A 27,326-nucleotide genomic window follows, 5' to 3' on the forward strand; every position below is an offset into this window, starting at 1 on the left:
CCATTCTGCTTGTGATTTACATTGTTTTATTTATTTCAAACAGCAATTAAGGATTCATTGAACTTACAAAATTCTTTTAAACTCTGAAAAGCTAAACAAGTTTCAGTATATGGGAGTAATAAACTGAGAGTGAATGAGTTTCAGGATACCGGAGCTATATAATATTTATGTCCCCCGTATATATGCAATGCAAATGCATAATTTGTATACATAGCAAAGTTTGCTAAAAGAATCGAAAAATCTCATGTTGCAAATTAACGCTATGCAATATTTATAACTCTAATATACTTATCAAGAGAAAAATAAATTTAGAACAAACGTCGCATTCAGATATATGCCTCTTTTTTTTTTTTTTTTTTGTTCTTATAATTTAATATTTTTTCCTTATCAGAATTAACGGTGGTACATACACATCTCGAGGGATACTGATGTGATACTGATCTGAATTATAAATAAACTCTCTTCTTTTAAAATTATATCTCAAAATCTTTTTCCCATCCTCAACGTGTCACTATATTTTTAATAAAAATAATAAGAAGCCATGTGTTAAGGGAAATAAATAAGAAGTGATTTACGAATGTAACTGTAGTAATTCGAAAGTGATCCACGAGAAGGTACACCCTTCGAATTCTAACGCCGAGTTCCTTTCCAGTGAGCTAGTAAAAAATGGCATTAAATAAAAAATAAAAAGCAAAATAAACCGCTTCATCGTAACTTCCCTTGAGGCTACGAACAAGGACAGAGGGAAACCCAGACCTGAGCAGCATATCAATTAGTCCTTAATTACAGCTACGGATCGTCAACGTACGTTAGAAAATTAACCCCTAGTTGATCCCCTCAAGCGAAAGAGGAACCTTGAAAAGTTATTAGCATTGGTCCATACTCCGTGGCTATTAGCATCTAAACAATCCAAATTGCTCGATGAACAAAACCCTCGGGATGGTTATTTCGTAATCATCTTCCGATAGAACGGCATGTAATAGTATGCTAAAGCCGTACAGCCCTAATGCGAGGGTGGTTCGTGAATGTTGTGACGGGAGAAAGACATAATGACTCCAAGAATAATCTTCCCTTTCGTCCCCCTCCCCACACACAAATCCAACAGGCAACCTTGTTATTACGCAAGTCGCTAACATTGGAAATTTCATGTCATTTTGGGTCACATATCACACACGATATGTTAATATATGCGCATACATACGGGACTTGTGGTTGTATTTGATGCCCTTGGGCACCCGCTGCAGACTGGTCTGTGTGTGTGTGTTTATAAACATTTATTGCACGGAAAGAGTCTAACTCTATCCTGCTTGAATTGTAGATTTTTGTGACATCATTAACTACTCTGATTTATGACCATAACCAAATTATGTAGGAATTCAAATCCCCGTTAAGATGTGCAGGTGGCATAGTGACTTCTGTACACGTCGTGTCACTTATTTCACCTTAACTATCCTCGGGAAATTCCAGCTAGTTTCGCTATCATCAGTGATTTCCTTAGAAATGCTCCCAGCACTTATGTTTTATTTTAATTTTGGAGAACCCTCTACTTCGTTATCAGGGAGTCATACCGTAATTCTGGTAAAACAGGAATGAGTAGACTTCCGATAAATAAAATCGGAAAGCAGGTTAATAACGTTAGGTAGGAGAAAGTGTTTTCGGGATAATGAATTTGTCTTTTCATTTTGACATCTCCCAATTTATGAAAATAGGTTAATTAAACTAATGAAATACAACTCTTGCGCTAATTTGTGGGTCATTATAGGCAACAAAAGACTAACCTGTGTTACGAATTAAAAATAGAATTTATTTTGTATACATTTCGAAAATATTGTTGGGTTTACAATTGTTGGCTTTTGCCGTTTACGAGATACATAACCGAAAACGGCACTTCTGAAATGTCTAAATTTTAGGCCAGGCCATAGATCCAGAAGCTTCAGTCTCACGTTGCTCACCAGAGGGAGAGGGAAAGAAAAAAAAAAGAAGAAATGGATGGGAGGAGGCTGTCAGTGATACTCGCCGCCCGTCGAACATTGCCGTTGCTTGCCTGAATTAACTGATTGCCCTTGTAAAGCATTGGTCAGGTGAACCTGAAAGTGCGAACTGCCTGTTTGTATCATATTTTGTTGCCCCGAACCCGTAAAAAAAATAATAATTATTATTTTTTTTTATGCGTGTTGGCTTCCTCAGGTTTTTGTTGTTTCACTGGCTTGCTCTTTGAAATGTGCATAATACAGGATATTAATCATAGTGGTTATAATGAGATCTTTGGAAAGGGTCAGAAATTTAAAGACCGGAAAGAAGCACGCAGAATTGACCTAATTTTTTAAAAAGTAATCAGTAAGTGCTAAATTCTTGTATTTGCAGTCATAATATGGGAACTCAAAAATTTGCTTAATTAATTATATTTTATTTGAATAATCGATCAACCATTGCAGTATAATTAAATTAAATTGTATTATATTGAAATGACTAAAAAAATCAGTTAAGAGTCTCTTCTATCAAACACTAGACAGGCAGGTCCGCATGATAAAGCTATTTTTTTTACTTATTATTTAAATTAAAATAATGGTATCAATTAACAATTTAAATTAAATAAATTTATTATATACAGTATATAGAAGAATAAGAGAAGTTTTCCTCAATATGATCCTCAAAACACTTCAGTACAACGCTCCAGAATTTAAACGAATTACAAATTTAAAATGACATCAAATGAATTCTCACACTCACAGTAATATCAATGATTCGACGCATCCGGAATTGAAAGCTAAGGGGCCCCCCAACCCGACCCCGAAATACATCAAACCACGACCACTTAACTATGAGTGGAAGAAGACATTATGTTCATAAATAGTAACGTAAATAAAATGCAAAAGAAGTGAACCAGTGTGTGCTTTTATTGCCGATGTTTAGTTTCAGTCCGTTAATTATTGTTGTTAAGTTCCTGGTTTTTCGGCGCTTACTCACTCTGCTGTTGAAGACAGTATCTCGATATTTGTTTGAACAATCTTGAAAATTGACACCTTGCCATTAAATCCTTTTTTTTTAATAATAATAAATAAATTTTATGGAAATAAATATAGTTACTTCCATATACTTATTCCATAGATATTTACATATATTTATTCCTGATGGCTGAGAAGTTTTGTTTGGTAGTATGATCACATACAATGGGATGTCATCAGTGGCTTGGGCCGTGTTGAAATTCTTTGTTGACCTTAAAAGTCACTTTTTTTATTTTGAAACCATTTTAGGGTACTGGTACAGTTTCATCACCTGTAGCATAAGATGATACGCTACTGGTCATAAAATTTGCACAATTTCCCTTCTAATCAACAAATCAACGGTATGAATATTCCCCAAGAATCGCATGCTTCATCACATATCCAAAGCGATTACGTTGTACACCTTGTACTTTCAAAGGTTTATTTAGATTCTATGTAAAGAAAGCATCCCACGAAATCTTTAACAAATGAAGCATTCATCCGAATAAATTGTTGTTGTTGTTGTTGGTTTTTAGGAGCATTAGCAACTAAGGCCATATTGCTCCGGTATATGCGGTGGGCATTCCCTGACCTTTCCGCATCTTCCGTATTTGGTGGTGACGGGCTCGAACCCCGGTCTAATCAAGAAGCATGTGATACTCACTACTGCTCCTTCCCACCTGGCTACGGAGGCGCCCCTGAATAAATTGTGCGAAGATAAACTTTAAGGGGGGAAAAATGCTAGAATATTGTTATCAGCTGATGAATCTCTGAAGGACACTTTCACCTGATCATTGAATGACTTTCTACAAATAATTTTGTATAACTTCAGAGTATGTATATAATTTCGACCTTTTGTATGTAAGTGTAATATTTGTAAATTTCTCGGGTCGAGCCCGCTTGTACTCTACTTGTAACCCATTGTACATGTCCTTGCATCTCCGATTGTAAATAACACATGCCCCTGATGCATAACCGTCCTGGGATAGTCTGCGTTTCGTGGATAAGTAAACAGATAATAATAATTATTATATTAGACGACATGTGTTATCTGTAACCCGGACTGTCAGATGGCACATGTCGACGATGCCACATGGCCTCAGAAACAATCCCGCACATCACCGCGGGATGCAGGGTGATCACGCAGACGGATTACACTCACAGACAGGACCAGGTTGTCAGGACAAGCTACCGCAAAAATACCACTTGATCAAAGAAAGTGTACCGTATTATAAGCACAACCCTCAGGCCATACTATAGACCCATACTCACAAAGTATACTGGGACTGCGCCATAATAACGAACGAGACGATCCCACACAACAGACAAGACATAACCCTCAATTGACAAGAAGGAAATGGCTACCTACCTGGTTGACATAACGGTATCCAACACTAGCAACTTCCAGAAAACCTACGAGGAGATCAGGAAATACGCAGACTTAAACAGGAAGTCGAAGAAATGTGGCATATGGAACAAATAATGACCATCCCGATCGCCTTGTCGACCACCAGCATGGGACCAAAGAGCCTCCATAGGAACCTAGCAGCAATAGGCCTTCCAAAGAACACGTATATGGAACTCCAGAAAGCCGATTCTGAACACATGTGTGATAGTAAGCGAGTTCCTCAACCAACAGTAATAATAGTAACTGGACACAACCAACCAACCATGCCAACCATGCCGACCGGGCTAGCCGAGTGGGTAAAGTGCCTGCCTGGCAACCCAAAGGTCGCGGGTTCGATTCCCGCCTCGGGCTTGGATCAAAGTACTGCAAAAACCTTGGGAGGTGCATTATGGATACAGAAGCCTATGCCCCAACAAAAAAAAAAAAAAAAAAACCCAACCATACCCATTCACTTGGTACCAGTATCCTTCACGGGGAAGGAAAAAATTCGGTAAAGGAGGAAAAGTTGTTATAATAGTTCAGTGGTCATCGTGCGGGAAGAGAATTTCCCATACCACTTGATCGAATTCAAGTGCTGCAACCTCTTCGATTTAGTATATCTTCTGGTTTAAGTTCTCTCAGAATATACACAAGGAGAAATTATATATGGGTAGTCGACTAATTTAATTAGTAATTAATAAAATATTTTTCAAACGTATATTGAAAAAATGGCATAATTGATTTTAGAATTTTTTCCATGACAGTTTTGTTATAAAGCCTTCGCCTTCGTAGCTGAGCCGTCAACACGAGCTGAGGGTACAGTAGTACATGCGTTTGAGTTCCAACAGGCCCGTGATTCAATCCCGTGACTACTAAATATGATGATTTTCATGTTTTCTCTCTAGAGATCTTGTGAACTTCTTTGGCCCTATGTGGCCGTCGGCGGATACAAATAGAAAATTTATTTATAAGTTGACCTAATCGGGAATATTTCTAGGCAATATTTAAAATACGGCCAGAGATACGGATATTAAAAAAAAAAAAAAAAAAACTAAACTTATAACTAGAGTAATAATTCTAACATTTATCACCATACATTTTCAAATATCTTTCAATAAAGTGAAATTTAAAAAAATATATTTTATTACCAAATTAAAGATATGAATAATTATTGATAATCAATAAAAGAAAGACAACAGTTATTTGACGCTTAGCATTTATACATAAATCGTCTATTGCCTTCACTATGTCCTTCCATCCGTCAGTCAGTCCGCTTGGATGGATTTTCATGAAATTTGATATTTGGCTCTCTTAGACGATTTGTCGATCCTTTACAAATTCATTTAAATTGGACCAATGTAAATATTAAAATTATAATTTCTTTTTTACGCACATATGATATAGGCCATCGATATACCGTAACTTGTAGCTGAAACACTGGATATTATGTTGACATGCGCTGACTGTACAATGAATGGGCAAAGAACTGTTTTCGGTTTGCGCATAAAAGTCGTTGTTTTTTGCTCGTTTTATTAATTTATTATTATTTTTTTTTATAAATCATAAATTATTACTGTTTGCTAATGCATTTGAAATGTGTACGCTGCATACATTAACTAATGTTTAAAAATAGGAATTGGCAATACCAATGAATTTTAGTTTAGTTTTGTTATTAGCAACAACTTTCACTATAATGCATTACGTTATGAAACCTCTTGATAGACAATATTTTTATTTCTAAATTAAATGTTCACATTCCTTAATTGATCAATAATATCTACAATTTGGCAAAAATTACTATTCCAGAGGTATGGAATAGTCAGTTTGAATATTGGGTAATAAATGTTTTTCAAAAGTTTACTCTATTCAAAATATTTGAAAATGCGTGTTATAAATGTTAAGAGTTGGTAGTATGATTATATACATAGAATCCAAAGGTATTTCGGATTCTATGATATTTGTGATCGAAATGAATCGGAGAAAAGGGTTAAAAATAAGGTTCTAGTTTAAAACGCCTACATCTGGATTTCGTCTCATATATACAAAGTAATAAAGTGACACAGATGAAGTTCTTCTTGTGTCCATTACACTGCTGGTTCGACTCTTATCGTTGTTCTCATAATATGCTTATATACAGTATTAGTTAGTCATTTGCGTAAACGCAAACTCATTAAATTCTGGATAACGTCATCATAAACTCGATTCCTGGTTGAGACTGTTCGAATGATGCATGATTTATCTTTAGATGCAAAAATCGAAGTCGATATCATGAAGAAATATTTATTCAAGAACGGTTTTTATAATATATAATAGATTACTTCTTTCTCTCCATTCCCCTGGTATTTAATAAAACGGCACACATAACGGAAAAGTGACACACACACACACACACACACACACACACACACACACACACACACACACACACACACTCCAAAATCAAAAATAATCGCGCCATTTCAAGTGCGCGCGCGCACACAAATGAAATGGCGCAATTATTTTTAATTAATTTGGCATAATTAATTTATAGTTTGGCATACTTTAACTCTAAAACATCTGAATACTCTATTAAAGCATCTGAATACTGTAAAGTATTTAGATGTTTTAATATACACAGTAATATACAGGAATACCTCGCATAGCGCGATTAATTCGTGCCAAAAAATACCGCGCTATGCGAAACTGTGCTGATCGAGGTATAATTAGTATGTATTTTAATGTAATGCGTTCCGACAATTTGATTATATGGGTCAGGTTGCAAAAATATATAGGTGTTTGTTTACTATAAATTGATGCACACGAAGTTCTTGCAAAAAAATCAACTAAAATGATAAAAATGAAAAATAACAGTAAGTACAGTAGAAATGATTTTTATTGCAGTATGTACATACCAAAAGAATATAAGTGAAGTATGTATTGTATTTTTATTTTGAAAAATAACTGATCAGCTTAGTTTGCACAGATTTTTTCTTCTTTTTATCTGCATACATCTTTATAACATCGAATGTCATTTTGCAACGCCTGCCTTACTTTCATAACTCGTTCGATGTTTGGATCTGGAAGAACACTCGGCGCCATTACATTTCTTCTTTTCACTCATATTTGCGTATAAAGGTGTAACGTTTTTAAAAAAATAATCTTTAATAAAAATACACAGCGAAAAATATTTGTACAGCTTACGCACAATCAACGACCTCACCTCTCGGAATCGAGAGTGTTTACTAATGTAGGAATGCTAGCAGAGTCCGTATATAATGGGAGTTTCGACATTACGCATTGGCCTACGTACTGGCATTATAATACAATACATATCAAATGTATTGGTGCGTAACGCAGTTACTTTTTTTTTTTTTTAAATTTTTTTTTCAATTTGTAAACCGCACTATAGCGAAACCCGCGCTTTCTAAACTGCGCTATGCGAGGTATTCCTGTATTACTATACTATTTGTATAATACACTACATACTACTTTTTGACACGTTTATTAGCCCATGAGTTACTTTTAACAGATTCGCAAGAAATGGTCTCTGCTTGTCAGTGAGGCTGGGCCCAACATGTCTTTGCCAGAAAATGCGTCCCTTTATTCAGTGAAGTATATCAGGGCCGGCCAACTTCTGCTCACAAGGGAGCTAAGATGTACTTTAGGCACTTACCCATGGGCAACAGTATTTTAAGTTCATATATGCAATAAATAAAATGAATGTTGAAACCTTCCTAGGTCACACTAACTACCTTGATAGGCCGGAAGTTAAACAGCCCTGATGTTTAATAAACATGATGAACTTATGAACGGGTGGTGGGGACAGAGGGCCATTTGGTTTTAATCTCAAGTTCAAAACAGACTTCAAATAGTTTTTCAAATAGCCAATAATTATTGCATATGGACTGAAAAAAGGCTGTAAAAGCATTTGTTAAATAAATAAAAAAATACATTAAAATGGTGTCTCATTGTTTTTTGTGTATCTTCTTTTTTTTTTTTTTTTTTTTTTTTTTCATTATTATTATGACTAAGCGGAAAAATCTGCAGGTGCCCAAACCTCTGAGAACCAGAGAATTAAGAATTCTCTCATTGGCGATAATGCCCAAATTTTTGAATGTCTGTGTTTATCAAGTTAACCAGCTAAATAAAAATAGGACTTTGCTTCTTTAACAGAATGTACATCAACTACTGAATAAGTCAGCGCAATTACTTACGTTATGGAGTTTGAAATACAGTCCACAGGCGTTGCAGACGGGCTCACCATTCTGGTTCCGCCGCCACAAGGTCGTCGTTGTTGTCTTGCAATTGGCACAACTAGTCCCGGCACGGCGGGTAGCAGACTGGAACATAAAAAGGACGTCAGCATGAGATGCATGGAGATGTCGTTAGGTTGTGATAATTTTTTCTCATATTACACACACACACACACACACACACACACACACACACACACACACACACACACACACACACACACACACACACACACGAGAGCTCTATGAGATCCAATATAATAGACATCAATATGAACTGCACCCATTAATGATTACTTTATTTACTGCATGACACATTGTCATTCCTTTAAAATATAAGCAATATATCGATTTTAATAAGTTATCTATCTACAAAGTATATCAAGGCAGGGCAGTCCCAGGATTTTCTACAGGAGGTGGGGTGGCTAAAGCAGTGTTCTCGGGAATCATTAAGCTATAATCGTAATATAACAACACAAAACATATCCGCATTATTTTGGTCGTGGAGGGGGCTATAGCCCTTATCTAGGATCGCCCCTGTATCAAGGCAATTTAATAAGGCTCCTCTCCCATAACTTTAAAAAATCATTTAATAATTCTTGAATAAAACATTCAATCATTCTTGAATAAATCATTCCTTGCACTCCTGGTTATTTTCGTGGCATATTCTTAAAAACAATGATTTATCATTTATAAATGTCCCAAATATGAAATGTAGTGTAATCTTAGTTATCTACTTTTTTAATGTATTGCTATGTGAATAATTTTCCTTCAAATACTTTCGTTTTATTTTAACATTACTATGCGTCCAGTGTGGTGACCCTTTTTCTCTTTGGAAATATTACTCCTTTTTGCATCCCTTCCCCCATTGTTCTACTGTTTCTGAAGTGGACAGATAGATAGGCCAGTATGTCAATTGTGAAAGATTAGGGAATCTTAGAATTTCCAACTGGTAACAGTGGATTACACGGTTTTCCCCATCCTTGAACCCTGCCTTTTCATCCAGTAGAACAAGAAAACTGACTATCAAATATACAGTTTGCGGACAGAATAAGCTTACTCCTCATAGCTTTAGGTGCTTTGCACAAACAAGAACAACTGAATGTATACTACTTACAACCTGTTAGGAACTTAGTCTACCGCTAATTGCCGAGAAATGTCGTGTGACAAGCTTTTAGAAATCTCGGGATCTGAAAGTTTTGCAGCTTTTTCATAGTGAGGTTTGTGAGATAAATTTCAACTCTGAGGGTGTGTTGTTCACTGCATGACGTTGTAGGAAGGCATTAGGAAATTATGTATTGTAAAATAAATCGCAAAGAGCAAGTAAGGTTATGATGTTTTATGTACTTTTGTATCTAAAATAAATATGTTCTTAACGGGCAGGTGATTTATTTTGCTATGTTATAAACCGGCGTTTCTTGACGATTAACCCTACTGGTTCCGACTGGGACTAGCTAACTCAGTTACTTTGATGGAAGTCCGATTAATAGGCAGCGAAAATAAGTAATTCTTTTTATTTATTTTCCTTAAATTCTGTTCTTATACTAGTGTTTGGAGAATCGTGTACCTATATGAATAATAAATATGCCTTTGAATTTCCAGCTAGCCCTCAACTTGACTGTCCTTATTTCTCCATGTCTTCGTCTTGAGCTGGTGCAATCAGCCTTTCTTCTAATCAAGCAGTGGAAAGAGCAAAACAAGATTAAGTGATACTGTCAGCTGACATACTCCAGGCTCTTAACTCCTGCTGCACATGGAAATACTGTGTGGAGCACGAGACTTATTTTTATCAGTATGACTGACATACCGCACAATCACAGTTGGCTTAACAAGCATGGAGTTCTTAATTACGGTGGATACTTGTTTATTTATTTTAACTTTTTATGATGCTTTATTTCCTGCTACGGGGAGAATCTTGACTTTTTTTTTTTTTTTTTTTTTTCATTCTAGTCTCAACGGTTAGTCAGAGATGAAGAGAGGCTTATATGGGCTGGAAAATTGTATGTTGTTGTTAGCTGCTACAGCTTATAGTTAGTCTTTTGTCTTATTGTGTGGAGTCAAGAATGGTAGGACTTAAATACTTGCATTTTTTTTTTTTTTTTTTTTCTGTCGGACAAATTAAATTAGGTTGTTAAATCACAACCAAAGCATATTCGCGCCTTGTAGACGTGGATATTCTACGGCTTTGTACCGTTAACATTGTCTCCGTTAGATTAACATTAAGGAGACAATGTTACCGTTAACATTGTCTGCTTTAGATTGCCTCTTTAAAGGAGACAATGTTAACGAAAATGAAATAACCGCCTTTCAGTATAAGTACGTATACAACGAAGAACTTCACAATCACTACCTGGGAAAACATCATACCACGTTCAGAGAAGGCACTGAAACTCCGAAGTTGTTAAAACTTCGGAGTTTCAGTGCCACCGTTGTATGCGCTTAAAATTGTGACTCGAACGCAAACTGAATGTTTTTGGGTACAGTTTTAGTTGGCGCTTCTTGGCGCAGATATACATTTTTCATTGTGATCGGACGGGAGTAGGATGTACAAGCATATGACAAGTTAAGCGAGGAACGATTCGCTATCACATTTCTGTGTATGACACATTAATACTGTATAAGCTAGGAAATAAATACCCATTAATGTCATGAAAGCTGGCGAGTCCCAAGACAGGTACAAAACTGAATGAACTCTTCGCTGTTGGCAGAATCTTTTGGCACGTTTAGAAAGATGGCTTCTGAAGGCATCCTCTATTCTAAGCTTTTTTAAATAACTTAACTTACTTATTTTAAGGAAAATTGAAGTGTCCTGTAGCACTATCATGTGCTTTAAATTGTATATACATATAACCTAAATCTTTAGAAAATATATTTTTTCTGTGCATTTTATTTGCTTTCTTCCTTTAAAAAACTCTTTCATATACTACAATAAACGAAAATTTCTTAAATATTAAATGGAAAACAGAATAACATACAGAAAGAAGTTATTCGTGTTTTCTATTACATTATGCATTGAATGACTATAAAGTACTATAATTATAAGATAATTACATGTTTTCATTACATGTACAATCAAACATTGATGATAACACAAAAATCAACTGGATGTAGTATTTCATAGTACAATATAGATAAAATAATGTAGATGTTACAAAATCACTGATCGTATTAACAAGTTTCGATCAGATCATTCTCCTATACAATCCCACTGAATTCTCAGCATTAGTGGGATTGTTATGTATATAGGAGAGTCGATGACTATAACAAAACGGTGAGTATCTGCTCCATAAATTTCATCAACGCTCAAGTCATTGTGATTCTCCTGACAACGTACAACTGTAAGAGAATCTTAAATATGGGTATAGAAGAAGCAACCGCCTTCTTAACACAACAGCTGAGGCGTATAGCAAATGAAGGAGCATCGAAACAATTGAGAATAATAAAGCACACTAAAACATGGTTCATCTTCCTGGACATTAAATCGGTATATGACAGAATATACCTTCCAGCTCTGTTTACCATACTTAAGCACTACTTCGGTCTGGCAGATACCTTTTTGCTACAAATCTTGAAGTCAATTCTACTTCCCAGACATCTGTTACCGTCAACGACATCGAGGTAACTTTCTACGTCACAAGAGGCATCCTGCAGGGGAGTCTGCTTTCAACTATCCTCTTCGCAGCTGTTTTGGAACCTTTCCTAGCATATAACTCTAACTTTGTTTCTTATGCTGACGATCTGAAGTTCTACGTGAGTTCAAATCATCCTCATCAGATTTTTGATATTAACCAATAGGCATCTACACAGATAACGAAACTGGAAAACTATCTAGCCACAATTGGACTGCAGCTGAACCCTTCCAAATCTGCTCAACTACCGATAACTAAAAAAAGTCAAAAATGATGTTCAAATCTTCGTTAGCGGTGAAAGGGTGCAGAGAGTAACTTCCAATTCAGACCTAGGCCTCACCTGGGATGTTGGACTCACTTTCCAGCCTCACTTTGCCAGGATGAGACAGAAGACGTATGCAGCACTTTGGGCAGTGCTTCAGGAGCTCATTGGTGTGTATTAGTCAGCGCTGCTTGTTCGGCACATCCATTTGGTCATCTGCTCCTGCCTCCCACCTAAAAAAGTACCTCAATCTGGAATATTGGTTGCTCAGATGGATGAACAAGGTGGTGGGTCATCCTTTTACTAACTCCAGATCCATCCACCAAGCTAATCTAGGCACCATTCCCTGGAGACTTCTCATCACGAAAAAAAATACACTCATGCTTGGTCGGCTTATCACAGGTCGAATTGATGCTCGCGTCTATATCTCCATTAATCTCTGGGCCAATGAAGACAAGTGGAGAACACCCCGATTCCTACCTCCCTCTGCGGCTTAACCTTACAAACATTGATTCCCTTAAGGACACGTTCCCAGCCAATTGCCTTCAGATCTACAATAAATTAGGCATCCACCCTGATAAGTTCTGTGAGGACCAGCTCTACAGAAAGGAAATACTCAAGAATTGTTACCAGCTATTGAATCTATGACGTTCACCTACACCTGGACTTTTTTGCCTTCTTCATTTATCTTGCTGTTTATTACAAACTTTGTTTTTATTTCTAGCTCTTGTAAGTTCATCTCTGTAAATATGACAGGTCGAGCACGCTCGTACTCTTGTACATTGTACGTGTGGTTCCTCGCACCTTAGTATGTACATTTCACATCCTCCTGGCACATTGCCGTCCCGGGATGGCTCACAGTTTCCTGGGGTAATAAATTGATGATAATAATAATAATGGTTCAACCCCCAGACTAGGCAAGCGTTCTTGAAGAAACAAAAAGCATACAGAACATGGTAGAGATCAAAAATCCGCTCTACCTCCTCATTTATAAACAAGCAAGAGCCAACTTCCTCAGATGCAAAAGGGATGCCCGCTGTCAACGCGTATATAAAAAAAAAAAAAAAAACCTAGTGAAATCTAGAAGAATTACGAACCAGAGTGTGGACATCAAAGAAAAGACGAAGTCACAAACTAAAGGACGGACATTAAAGAAAGGACGCAGTCACGAGTCAAAGAACGGACATCTTGGAAAGTCACGTGTGCTCATGATTGGGCACACATAACTTTCAGTTGTACCCCCTGTCAATCAAATAACTCCTTAGAAGAAAAGAACCGGTACAAGATTGTTGCGAACGAATACCTCAATGTGTTAAATGGTAACCCGAATCTTGTTCTCCGAAAACGTACAATGATCTTGCAGAACTCGATCTGCCAAATAATCTTTAATTAATAAAGACCACTGCCAAATAGAGCCACAGTGGGACCAGATGGATTTCCCGTACTCATTCTACAAACCAGCAGCCCCTTCATTGTAGACTCTCCTCCATATTAAGGAAACACTTAGTGAAAAAGTAGATGCACTATTTTTGGACAACAAATCGGCGTACAATGCCATCTCAATATCAGCCTTCCTATAAAGCCTTAAGGGTGCTTTGCACTAAAATGCAATGTAATGAAAACGCTGAGTTACTTTCACCTCAGATATACCTCAATGGGGAGTCTTATCCACTTTGTTATTTTCACCAACTCTTGAACCATATCTGAACAAAAATTCTACTACCTTACCTACACAGATGACGTATATTTCGTAACTACATCAAAAGATCCAAATACCAGAGATTTTTATCTGCGCAGATATTTCCATTTATCAATTCTAATCTTATCTGAGATCTTTCAGTTTATCCTTGAATCCAACTAAATCCGCCCAATTTACCGTAACGCATAGACATTCCAGTTTATCTGGATGAACACAGGGGAAGAAGGTTACAACTCCCCTAGATTTAGGTCTCATGTTAACTTCACGTCACACTTTGCGCTAGTAGAATCCAAGACCATCTCAGGCTTATGGGTTTTGACACGAGTTAACTGATATACGAAATTAGGTGCTGGTTAAGAACTATATTCTAAAATGCCTGCGTATTATACCCATGTATGTACCTACTGTTTGGTCTTCTGCTAGTCAAAAACATCATCTTCTCTCATAGGGATGGAAAATTGCCATCTAAGATGGCTATTATTTATTCCAACCTTAACACAATCTTTGGAAACAACTGAAAATTAGTGTTAGTATTAATAGTGGCAAATGATGCAGGAAAGCAAGCTCGTACAGCATCAGCAAAAAAAAAACCAAAAAAAAAAAAATAAATAACTGAACCTGAGTGTTCAGGTCTTCGAAGAGCGAATAGCAGACCAGAGACGGATCGATTATCATCATGAAGGACTTTGTAGCTCCTGCAATAGCTCTTGGAATAATTGAAGCACTATGTGGGAAACTAACTACATAGAACAAGAAATACTGACATTACCGAACGAGAACTACGGGAAGAACAGCAAATACAAGAAGTACAGCCCAGCGCAACCGAAGTGGAAAGAGACGAGATCGCGATATTCAGAATAGAAGAGTGGAAGAAGGTCCTAGCAGAATTCGAGGGAATGGACTCCAGAAAGATCCACGCCATACCGGAGCAGAGAGCCAAACAGAATCCTATGGAAAGTCACAGAACAATCGGCGAATAATAGCGGATTACTTCAACAACAATAACGAAGTAACAGTAGATACCATCCGCCCACCCATTTACTGTGCCATCGTAGCAGCCACCAGGATGCTAGGAAAAAAAACCAGAGACCAATAGAAAACAACACGCAAAGATAAGGAACCTCCAGCCTAGGAAAGAAGGGTACAGCAAAAGATAGCAGAACTAAGAGTGAAGATAGGCCAACTAACCTGGTGCCAACAAGGTAACAGAAGTAAGAAGTTGATCAGGAAAGTGAAGACCATCCTCAAGAAAGACAACATCCACAGAAAACACGAGACCTATAATCGGAGGATCGAATTATACCTTCACACCCTCAACTGAACTTCCTGACACTCAGCGAGTGACTTTGTCGGACATTTGATGAAAACTAGAGAGAGCAGGAAAATCGAAGAAGAGGAGAAGGAAAGCATCCCCCCCAACCAGTAGACACTCGAGGAGTTCTAGGACAATCTGTGTGGAGCAGAGAAGTTAGCCATAACTGCCGTGTCCTCTGAATAGACCTAGAACGGAAAGAAACAAAGGACATACAAGAGATGGCAGAATGGGAGATTCAGGAGAAAGAAGTAGAACTGTCGATCAGAAGGTTCCAAAACTGGCGAACTCCAGGGAACGGATAAAGCATCAAACATCAAGCATCCAGAACTACTGATAGAAGTTTAGCTGCACACATAGAAATGTAGCGGAGCAGTTCACCTAGAAGGCATGTCTGCGCGTGTAGCACAGTGGTATCGTCACCGTCTTTCCCCACACCGAATGGGAAAAGCCCGGGTTCAAATCTCGTCGATGACACTAGGATCTTTTATGGGCTTTTATCACTCCGTGGCTGAGTTAGTCGGTCTCAGACGTAGATAGCAAGGTTTTTTTTTTTTTTTCCCTGGAAAAACGGGGATTTTTTTTTTTTGTCCAGCAAAGCAAGCAAATCGACCAGAGAACACAATCAATTTACAGGCGTAATACACGTGAGTATTTGAAGTGACTCTCTGACCCTAATATAATAGTTTTTTTTAGATGGTAAGCCACTCTGACACAAACTCAGAGTTTCTGACTCAAGGAATCACTTATTTGAAGGCCAAGGACAAAGACACCAGAAACCTGGCGAAGTACAGACCGATCTTCTATCTCCCAGTGATTTAAAAGATCCCGACCAGCCGCTTGGAGAGCCAGAACTTCACGGCCGAGCAGCAGAAGGGACGTAAGTAGATGAGCAAAGAATGCAAGTTGCAGTTGAACATTATCGCTGCAGTTATGGAGTAAGCGTACAAGAAGCACTGCAACATATACATAGTCTACATCGACTAATGCAGGGCCTTCGACTCCGTACCTGATAGTTGACTAATAGAGACACTGAAGTTCTACAAAGTCAACCCGACATTGACCCAATTCCTAGAAGCAACCATGGCGAAATGGTGAACTACTATTAAGGTCGAGAACCTCACGACTAAGCCGATCGCCATCAAAAGAGAAATCTTCCAGGGAGATGCCCTGAGCTTCTGTGGTTGTGGCCATCATGTACAATTGAAGCAAGTACGGATATATCCTAAAAGAAGGGAGTAAGAACCTGTAATCCCACTCTCACCTGATGTGCATAGATGACGTCAAACTCTCTGCGCCAACTGGGAAACAACTCCAACAGCTATTTCAGGTCAGCCAAAAAAGTTTAGCATTGACATCAGGATGCAATTTGGCCTAGACAAACGCAAGATCCATGGAGTGCATCAGGGAAATCCAGTCGGCCGAAACTACCAGCTGAAGACTGGCGAAGAGATTGAAGCCGTGACAGAGGGAGAACTTTAAAAATATCTGGGGATGATGCCAGGCTCAATAGTTAGAACACAAGGAGTTCAAGGCTCGCCTTATTGAAAAATACTTTCGGAGACTGAGGCGCTAAAAACAAAGTTTCTATTCTTCCGGGAACATGGTCAGAGCCATAAATACCTAAGCAGTCCCAGTACTAACACACTCCTTCGGGATCATGGATTGGACCAACACCGAGCTGGAAGAGATTATGCGATTGACTAGAATAATGATGACCAAGAGCCACCAACACCACCCGAAATCAAGAGACTGATCACAGTCGGGAAAGAAGGAGCGAGAAGTTTGATATACTGCATTTCACTGAACAACAGAAGAAGGCGATTAAGAACTTGAGAGATTACTTCCAGGAAAATATTGCGCCAATCTACCAAGTCATAAGGAAGATCGACAAATGGCACACACTGCTCTACGTCAACAAGGAGATCTCACTCACACAGACAAAAGCTAAAAGCAACATTTCTGTTTATAGTTACAAAAACCACACTAAATTTGACTCTCAAAGCATCAAACATATCACGTTGTGAAGAAAATCACCACTAATTACCTTCAATTTAACACTACAAATAAAAAGCACTTCCCTGCGTAAGAGACATGTATTGTTATTTTTGTATGGGTAAAGAAGGTTACCACTTTCCATTCTACTGTATTCTCGTTGTGGCCCAGGTTAGTTGCGTTTGGTTATGCAAGTATGTTTCGTTACTTTTATTTTATTTATTTATTTTTTTGTAGCACCTCACAGAAATAAACATAGTGCTTGCAAAATGAACAATATCGTCAATAAAAAAGGAAAGAAAGAATAATAGCTAAATGCATCTTCGAAGAATAGGAGATGTAGTAGTTTACTGCTATGAATGTGATACATCCAAGTTCATCTTTCCTTTGCGTGAAGAAGCAAAATGCTTCGGAAGCTCAAAACTCAATTTCGAAATCTTTCTGAATTTGGAATAAGAAGCATCCATTATTTGCTATGCAAATGATGGATGCTTCTTATTCCAAACACGAGAGAGAGAGAGAGAGAGAGAGAGAGAGAGAGAGAGAGAGAGAGAGCTTTTCTCATTCTAGCTTCGGGGTATCAACACGAACGGGAGAAGATGGTGTTTCATGTTAAAAATAAACATCACGTGACTGTAAGGTGAGGTAGCAAGAATGTCCAAAATTTGCTTACCAGTCGTCTCTTAGGTTTGATGAGCGGCCTATTCTGCCCATTCATCTTGTGGTACAGTCCACAGGCATTGCACAGATAATGGCCCGTCCCGTCTCTCCGCCATAATGGCGTAGATGTGGCGCCGCAATTGACGCACTCTCGACCCTCTGAAAAATAACAAGTTCATTAGAAATATTTTTAATGATGTGTACAACAGATTAATAATAATGAAGTGGTATAAGCTAATTTCTACAAACATTGCCCTAATGCATACATATACAGTATTCACTTATATAGTACTGTATACGTATTTGTTTATAGTAGATTTCATCATGTGCTTACATAAATGTACTATAAATATTTAAAATGTGCACAGTCCTTACGATGATTTCTTGTACAGAAACATATATATGAATACTAAAATGACGGGAGAGATATTTCCTCTGTAACATTTTGGTGAAATCCTCATTCCTTCATAGGTTATTGGGCGGTTTAATGAAATTTTAGTCGTTATCTTCAGCAAATTGTAATTCAGATATATCATGCTTTAATGCTCTCTCTCTCTCTCTCTCTCTCTCTCTCTCTCTCTCAGCACAGTGGATGTAATTACCATCCTCCTCTCTTCGGGTGGAAAATTTCCGGGTTCGAATCCAAACAATGACTCAAGGAATTTTTATGAACTTTTTTCATAATGTGGTTGGCTGGCTGAGTTAGTCTCAGACGAGGGTTGCATGGTTTTCCGTCCAGCAAAACAAGAAAAATCGCCCTTCCATAGAATACGCGCAATTTCCGGACACAATATATTGATATATTGTGTCAAAATATCTCATAGCCGTAGTTTCTGTGGCGCTTAATGCACATTCACTCTCCCCCCCCCCCCCTCCCAGTGAGGAAATCTAAATTGTAATTTAATCTCACATATGTTCGAACCCGGTTAATGCGCCAGGAACTTTTATGGCTTTATTCACTCCGTGAAAAAGCCCATAAAACTATGTGGCTGAGTTAGCCGGTCTCGGGCGAGGACAGCAAGATTTTTTATCCAGGAAGCTTGATTTCTCTCCAGTAAAACAGGCAAACCGACCAGAGAACTAGTGTAATGCGGATAACCCTAATATAAAAGAAAATTTTATTAGTTAGTCATATTTATTAGTCCAGATATTTAAACGTATTTGTTAATACTGCATATTTGAAATATGCAAACATTTTTGTAGAACATCATCCAGTGCATAAAGTCTTGGAAAAATTCGTAATTTTATTTAGTATCATTTACACTACATAGCATTTATTTTATTTAAACTGTACCATTATTCAAGCATCTGGCAGTAATTACAATTTTTCCCGAGTCACTAAATCCATTAGCAAATGCTATATTACACAATCATTCGTACTAAATGGTACATTCTCGTAAACTTAACAGAACACCAACGAAGCGAAATGCAACAATAGCAAAAACAACATTATAAAAAAGTAGTCTGTGAAGAATTTAATGCAGAAATGTATTACGTATTAAATGCCAGCAGGTCTGGTGTTAATATTAACAGTAGGTCTGCTGGAATTTAATACGTGTTGTCTTGGCTAACGCGAAATTTCCTTCAAGGTATTTTTTCTCTCATACCATAAAATTTATTTTTCACTTGTGTCCCACGTATTCAGCATTTACTTGTTACGCCTCTGTTTTGTTTACTTCAGTTTTAATTTCTATCTGTTTAATCCATCTGTTACACTATAAGAAATTACTTTTAATCCTGTTTCATTAAACCTAATTTTGCATGAATAATTTATTATACTCGCAATTCTTAGTTTTCTCACCCGAGTTTTGAGCGCCCTGTGGGTGTGAAGTATTTAAATAAACAAATACATACATACATACAAGTATATTGCCCTCGTGGGTCGCCCGCCGGGTGGAAAAGACCTGAGTTCGAGTCCCGTCGATGAGATGAGTAATTTTTATGGGCCTTTTTCACAACGTGGCTGAGTTTGTCGGTCTCAGCGAGGGTAGCATAGTTTTTTTTTTCTCCCGGGAACTCGGGTTTTTCGTCCAGCAAATAGAAAATTGACAACTGAACACACACAGTATGCACAGAGGAATATGGCCTTAGTCGCTGATGCTCCTAAAAACTCTAATATAAAAACAAGTATATTAAATCAAAAAAATAGATAGATTTCAAACCTTTTAAAATACTGACATACTCTATCCTGGCCATATGCTGTAATATATATAGGATGTCCTATATAACAAAATTAAAATGTATCTCAAAAATGAGCACACTTTAAAATACTTACTTGATTTAAGTCATAATAAGGATGCAGTATATGTTTTGTTGATGGTTGTCATCTCTTGCAGATTAATGATATTATATGACACGATAGCGCCTGGCATTAGTATCATCTATATCTTTCTGGTTATGTACTAAGAACAGCAAGCCTATTTCTATCAGTGTTTTTTCACTGGCGGCGTTATAAAATTTTAAAGTTGTCTGATAAAATGAACAGAGCTATATATAACATTTATTGAAGCTATTCATAAAAAATATCAAGAGTAATAAGAACTACTGAAAAGAAAAAAAAGGAAAGAAAAGAAAAGCAGGTGTCTATTTATATTCCGAACAGCCGTGCGCCGAGAGGTGTGTTAACAATTCATTGTTACAGTTGCTGAATTCAGTGCTCAGTTATTAACTGACAAAAATGTTAACTGGTTAACTGGCTATGCATTTTTTTTCGTAGTTGCTTGCATCCTATGGAAATATAAATCAATAAGATACTTCTTTATATATTATTTTTTAATATATCATTATATATTTCGTCTACAAACCCCTTTTCTTAGTATTGTTATTTCAATAATTATTGCCAACTTTGGTGACAACAACAGCTCCCCTTAAAGGACTAAATCTCATAATGCAACCTGACTGCTGTATTAGTAGTATTAGTAGAGGTATGTGATGCAAGAAAGCAAGCGTATGAGCTTATGTAGCATCAGCCAAAAAAAAAAAAAAAAAACCAATTTCACACATCCATTTCCTCTAAAAGTTTGTTCAGTTCCTCCTTGAATTTATTTAAGCTACCAACTTCCACAACAACAGATGGAAGTTTGTCCCAGAAATTTACCACCCGCTGGCTACAGGCAACTTTCTGCGCATCTATTCTACAACTGTCTTTCCTCAATTTGAATTTATGCCCCCTTAGGTTCGTAATCTGAGCAAGCAGAAGAATCCCACCAGAATTCAGTGTGCTCAACCCATTCAAGGCCTTATACAACTCAGTCAGGTCACCTCGCAGATACCTAGGCCCCAGCCGCTACAGTTTTCAGAACTTAAGCCTTTCTTGGTAAGAGAACCCCTTCGTTCCTCTCACCAATCTTGTTGTCCTTCTCTGTACACGCTCAAGCAACTCTACATCCTTCCTAAAATGAGACCTCCAGACCTATACACAGTACTCAAGGTGTGGCCTGGCCATTGCCTTATACAAAGGGATAACACCTCCTTTTCCCTACTAGCAAAATTCCTGTATATCATTGACAATACCCCATGACCTGCTCTGACAGCCTGTCTGCATTGCTCAGAAAATTTCACATCTGACTGCACAATTGCTCCCAGGTGTTTTTCATTTTCTACCACCCTAAGTGTAGTACTACTACACTTAATACTATTAATTCTCAATATGATTAGAAGATCCAAGAGATGAAGGTTATTTTTTGTACAAATAAATGTATGTATATCCCGCAGAATTATATATATATCTCATAAGCAATCGAGACTGATACACAAAATAGAATAACAAAATATTATACATTATGCAAAACATTAACACATTTACTTATATATACACATAAAGGGTAAAATAATTACTGATAAGCAACCACTCTCTCCAGTTTAAATTTCCAGTCAGATAAGGGAGCTTCTTTTGTACCTATTGTTCATAAACCTTAAATTCACATTACCTATAACTCCTAAACGTGTTCAACCAATCTCTTATATCTTCTATATATCACTTTCGTGACATTTCTACTGACTTACATTTTTTCCCACGGCGTTTCTATCTGCATTGTCCTTACCATCCTCCCTGAATAAGGCTACTTCATTCTCTCTGCAGACCGTTGCATTTTTCGTGTCTCCAGTTCTGGCTAATAGAATTGGGCATCTGAGCTCAACCAAGCGATTTCAATGCACATGCGTTTGTCCATAATAAGTAAGTCAGTCTGCCAATTAAATGTTACATCTCGATTCCCACGGCAATTTTTCTCTTGCCATTTGTTGATATGTAAGCATCTTTGGTGACACCTACTAAATTTCGAACGGTAGTAAAATTAAATTGTCACGATTTTGCGACGCGGAAATTACGTCATTTGACGTAATTTCCGTTTCATAAAGAAAAACGGAGTAGGGAGAGGAGATCGCTTAAAGGATCATGGGAGGTGATCTTGGATATGCTCAGAGCTGGCATAAACCAGCTCTGATCACATCCAAGATCATTACATTACATGCCCTTCAGCCTTAACACTTGAAGTGCATGTAATGTAGGCGTTTAAGTACCCGTCTGTATTACTGAAGCGGTTGTATATTTCCATCAAGAGGCAAATCACAAACGTTTTTCTGCAACCAGCCGGGCCGGTTGCAGAAAAATAGCATATATTTGAATCGGTTCGCGATTGGGAGATAACAGACTATAAATTACATGTAAGAGTAGAATGTTTTGCTTGTCATTGGCCATTCTCATTAAGTTGCAGAAGTCCTCGTTGGTCATCAAGTTTTCGCGTTTCTTTGCAATTGCGCTGACTTGGTTGAGCGTGGCGAAATTTAGATCCTCATTCATCTCACTGTTTGGATGATTGTAAAAGTTTCGAAAGGGGTCTTCTTCTCGCAGTCGCGTTACAAGGCTATGCAGGTCATTACGGTATGCTTCGTCAGTGTCGTTGTCTTGACACATCTTCTTACATATTTCAGTCGTTTTACGAATGTCCAAGTCCGATTTATACAATTTAAGATCTAGTATGAGCTCTTCATTGTCATAGTCGATCTTGACATATTTCATCTCTGACAGTATCCCCCTCTTTCCTCATTGCAAAATGGAACGTGCAGCGTTACCATCTCACGCTTGTATTCGTTGAGATCTTGAGCCAAGTCATAGTTTCTATAGCGTATTATGGGTGAATACTGTCGTTTCTTGCAGATCTCGTAGCGCTGGATGTGTAATTTGCGACAAAGCATGACAGAGTAACACGATCCAACATGATAGTATGATTGTAACAATACAAATACAGTACTTGTATTGTTACAATCATACTATTCAACAAATGGCTCAATCAAATGGGTGATTAGGCTATTGGCCTAACTCTTCCAAACTTTGATTCGGTAGAGTAAGTAGCGGGCGTGAGCATAAATTACATCGTTCATGTTTCGATTCTAGCTGTTCGAAACTTAGTAGGTGTCGTCAAAGATATTTACACATGAAACATCTTTCGTGCGTACAGGGTACACACGCGATTTTTTTCTCTCAGCTGATTTTTCCGTCTTTCTTACTACATCACAGCAATTTTCCCATTTGCTATTAGTTATTAAAACCTACATTTCACTACTAACACTATCTTCCACTTTTCTCTTCTTTACATAAGGGCCTATCCTATGCGCGATATGCACACTTTAAAACTACTTCTTTATTCCTTAAAATCAAACAGACAACTCTATTTCATACTCTAATTGGGTTCCACACTTCATTTCCGCTGAAAATTTGTATATATTTTTGTTCCGATTGTCAAAACTCCCATTATAAATTTTACAATTAGAATTATTGCTTTTGAGGGTCCCTTTCTTATTCGTCTACATTCAGTATTAGTTATTCAGATCTTTTAGCTTTTAGTGCCTTTTCAAACCGAAAGTTTGTCTCATGTTTGCTTTGTTTTGGCTGCCAGTACCTTCCCCAGCTGACCGTTCTTTTGAAGCCGCTTCCTTAATGTGCTCTGGTTTCATGTGCACCGCCACTGCTGTATCTGTAATTCTAGATTTTTCTCTTGTCGGCTATCTAGGGCTGTAGTGGAGGGTATATGCCGTATTCCCTCTGAATGCTTTTAGGTGAATAGCGTATACCCTCTGGTTTTCTATTCTTTGCGACCGAAGCGAATTCGATTAATAAGTCTGATATGCACAGTATATTCTCCGCTTTTCGTAACATTCATAGAGTATATCTTCTGATAATTTTACGACTACTGCACTGCTTATACCTGCTCACTAAATGATGTATATGGTTGTCCTAATAGCCTTCTGAAGTGGTTGTAGTGAATTCTCCCCCCCCCCTCTATTTAACTATATATTCCTATTCCAACTTTTAAACTCGTCGCTTCCGTTCTTTGCTTGTCCTTTATATATATATATATATATATATATATATATATATATATATATGTACTTAAATGTAAGCCTTCCTATATACAATTTCGATTGTTCAGTACTATATAAAAATAATTTGTACGTTTATAAATCTTACAAACCATTCCCAGCTGACTCACGGTTAAAACGAACTGTCACCGAGATCTACTGGAAATCCGCTGTTAAAGTGAACTTCATTCTTCTCATTATTATTACAAAAGGTAATTTGTAATAATATTATTACAAAAGGTAATTTGTAATAATAGTGTAAATTAAGCATCCAGAATCGCTTAGCTCGATATATAGTACTAAGGTTGGGCTTTGAGTAGCAAAATTTCCGCAACATTTAGTTTCATAGGCAAATGTACATAGGTGACTATATTTAGGTCACAGGATTTCTTTTGCAAGGAAATACAATACAAGGAATATTCAGAAAGGAATCAAGAGAAATATCAAAAACAAGGAATATCATTTAGAAAAGTTAATGTGATTTTGTATAGTTGTTTCAACCAAGTGCCTGTATAATCTCCGAATACCAACGACTATTTGTCTATTGTTTTTTGAATTGTAAATATATGAAATAGTAGTTCTTTCCCAAATGTACACTCATCCAAAATAACATTAGAATTCAGCGAATCTGAAAGCAAAATATCGGTATGAATTCCTTTAGTTCCATATTCAATAACCTAAATCGATACTTTACATCCCCTGCCCACACATACCTTGCGTTACTTATTATATCGTTCAAAATGTTGTTTATCTATATTATATATCGATCTATCAATGCTTGATACTGGTTTGGCAGTGCTTAGAAATTATGTTATGAATTGTTATGAATCTATAAAACCGAATTCTTGGAAGAAAATTCGCGAGTGTTACCATGTCCTGTTCTGAAGCCAAAAAGCCCAAAAATGACAAAATGAGCTTGAATTCAGATGGTTCTAATACTATAGCAACAGTCACCGAGCTAAATGAAAACAATGTCGAGGACATTTTTTTTTCATTTAGCTCGGTGACTTTTGCTATAATATTAGAACCATCTAAAAATTTTAGGCTGGCAAGAATTTTAGGCTGAAAATTTTAGGCTGGCAAGAATGTAATCCCTTTATACAAGATGAATGAAATGCTTCTTGCACAAATATATTTGTATGCTATATATTTTCATTTTGATAAATAAAGTTGCATTCAATATATTTTAAGTATATCTGTCAAAGTAAGCATCTTATTTAGATATTGGGTGATCCTTTGCCTGCAGTTTATGCGAATTTTTTTTAAGACTATTTTTCCCATTAAATTTTAATGTGCTGTGTATATAGGTTGATGTAGCATGTGAATATACATATAGATACGTATGGTTACTAGAACTTTTATACTGTACTAGAACTTTTGTACGTTACGTAAACCTAAATTCATGCGAGGCTGACAAATCACAAGAAGGTGTGATGAGTCATATTTTAGTGATGAAAATGGAGAGATGTATGAAATTATAGAGGATATTTTAGTTAAGGTTAGTTAAACACCGTATACTGTACTGTACGGAATATAGAAAATAACTTCTTCTTTTTTTCCCTCCCTCACTCTCTGTTTGGACTTTTGTGAAATTTTATCGAATTAGTAAACATCTGAATGTTGTAAAAATCGACATTGTATAATCTGAATGCTGTGTTGTATAAATCGACATTTAAGCTAATTATTTCGCAGAAGGAACTGTGACTAATTAAAAATTCGAAAAACCGATAAAAAAAAAAAGAAGTAAAGACACCTACCTAACATAGACTGATACCTCTCTTCCACCGAAGTTAGACTAATCGCTTCGTTGGAAGAGCCTGCCCGAATTGCTGGAGGGGAGTCTAATGTTTATAAGAAAAAAATAGGGATTGTTTTAGAATGGAGAACATATTATTACATATCAATTGTATTACTGTTTAGTCCGAGTTTAGCTTTAATAATTAATTAACTATACTGGAATACTGAATCACCTTCTTTCATTCCCAGTGTTAATGTTTTTTTTTTTTTTTATATTTTATTTTAAAAAGACAGACTTTTTTTCATTATCCAAAAAAACTAAAATAATCTTTTGCAGTGGTTATCCTGGGAATGGCATGGGCAGCGATGTGCCAAGGCTAAATATATTCCCAATTTTTATCTGATGTTCCGTTTTTAACAGAGAATTTTTAGTTTTTTTTTTAGAAACACTTCTAAATATATTTTTACTCTAGAGCGGTCATATAGCCCAATTTTTTTTTTTTTTTTTTTTTTTATCAGAGATGTTTTTATAGGACATAGTTCAGTGTCTCATAAAATTCTCTTTCATCTTACCTATATTATTGCATAGATATTACAGTAATTACGCATCGATTTGATAGTTTAGTTGGAACTTGCATATTACAAGGTCACGTTTTTAAATTCGTATTATGGATGATTCAGTTTTCTCTTAAATACTAAAATAACCCATGGGTAAATAAATGTCTTTTATTAGGCACGTTCGCATATGCATAAAGCGCCTATTTTCTTCACCATGTCCGTCCTCCCGAATGTAACAGCTTGGCTCCCACTGGCTGGATTATCACGAAATTAAGTCCATATACTAAGTTTTTAATCCGTACACGTTGTACTAGTGTTTATGTTTGTGCCATGCGATGATTGAAGGAATAAATGGGCAACATGGCGAATGAGCAGAAAAGAAAAGTTGAAGTTTAGGCAATGCACATATGAAAATCATCTTTATGAAGAGCTTGTATTATTTGTTATTCATTTAATAATATTTAAATAATGAATTATTACAATTTGTTTATTACATTAATCACAGCAGAAA

The 27,326-nt window shown here is 36.8% G+C and overlaps 1 protein-coding gene across 3 annotated transcripts in view; it reads right to left on the minus strand.

Moving 5' to 3' along the window:
- The window catches only part of LOC150076261 (transcription factor GATA-3-like), a 351,889-nt gene that overhangs the window by 36,807 nt on the left and 287,756 nt on the right, over window positions 1-27,326 (minus strand). For 2 of the 3 annotated variants that reach the window (XM_090387746.1, XM_090387747.1), the window contains exons 4-6: window positions 26,278-26,361; window positions 18,174-18,319; window positions 8,565-8,690 (exon numbers count right to left, since the gene is read on the minus strand). In XM_090387746.1, the coding sequence (XP_090243872.1) occupies window positions 8,565-8,690; window positions 18,174-18,319; window positions 26,278-26,361 (356 nt within the window). The remainder of the gene's footprint in view (window positions 1-8,564; window positions 8,691-18,173; window positions 18,320-26,277; window positions 26,362-27,326) is intronic. The other variant, XM_090387748.1, reaches the window with a different exon arrangement.

The sequence above is a fragment of the Mastigoproctus giganteus genome, chromosome 13 (assembly GCF_048544385.1).
Source record: "Mastigoproctus giganteus isolate SK-2022 chromosome 13, ASM4854438v1, whole genome shotgun sequence".
In the NCBI taxonomy this organism is placed as follows: domain Eukaryota; kingdom Metazoa; phylum Arthropoda; class Arachnida; order Uropygi; family Thelyphonidae; genus Mastigoproctus; species Mastigoproctus giganteus.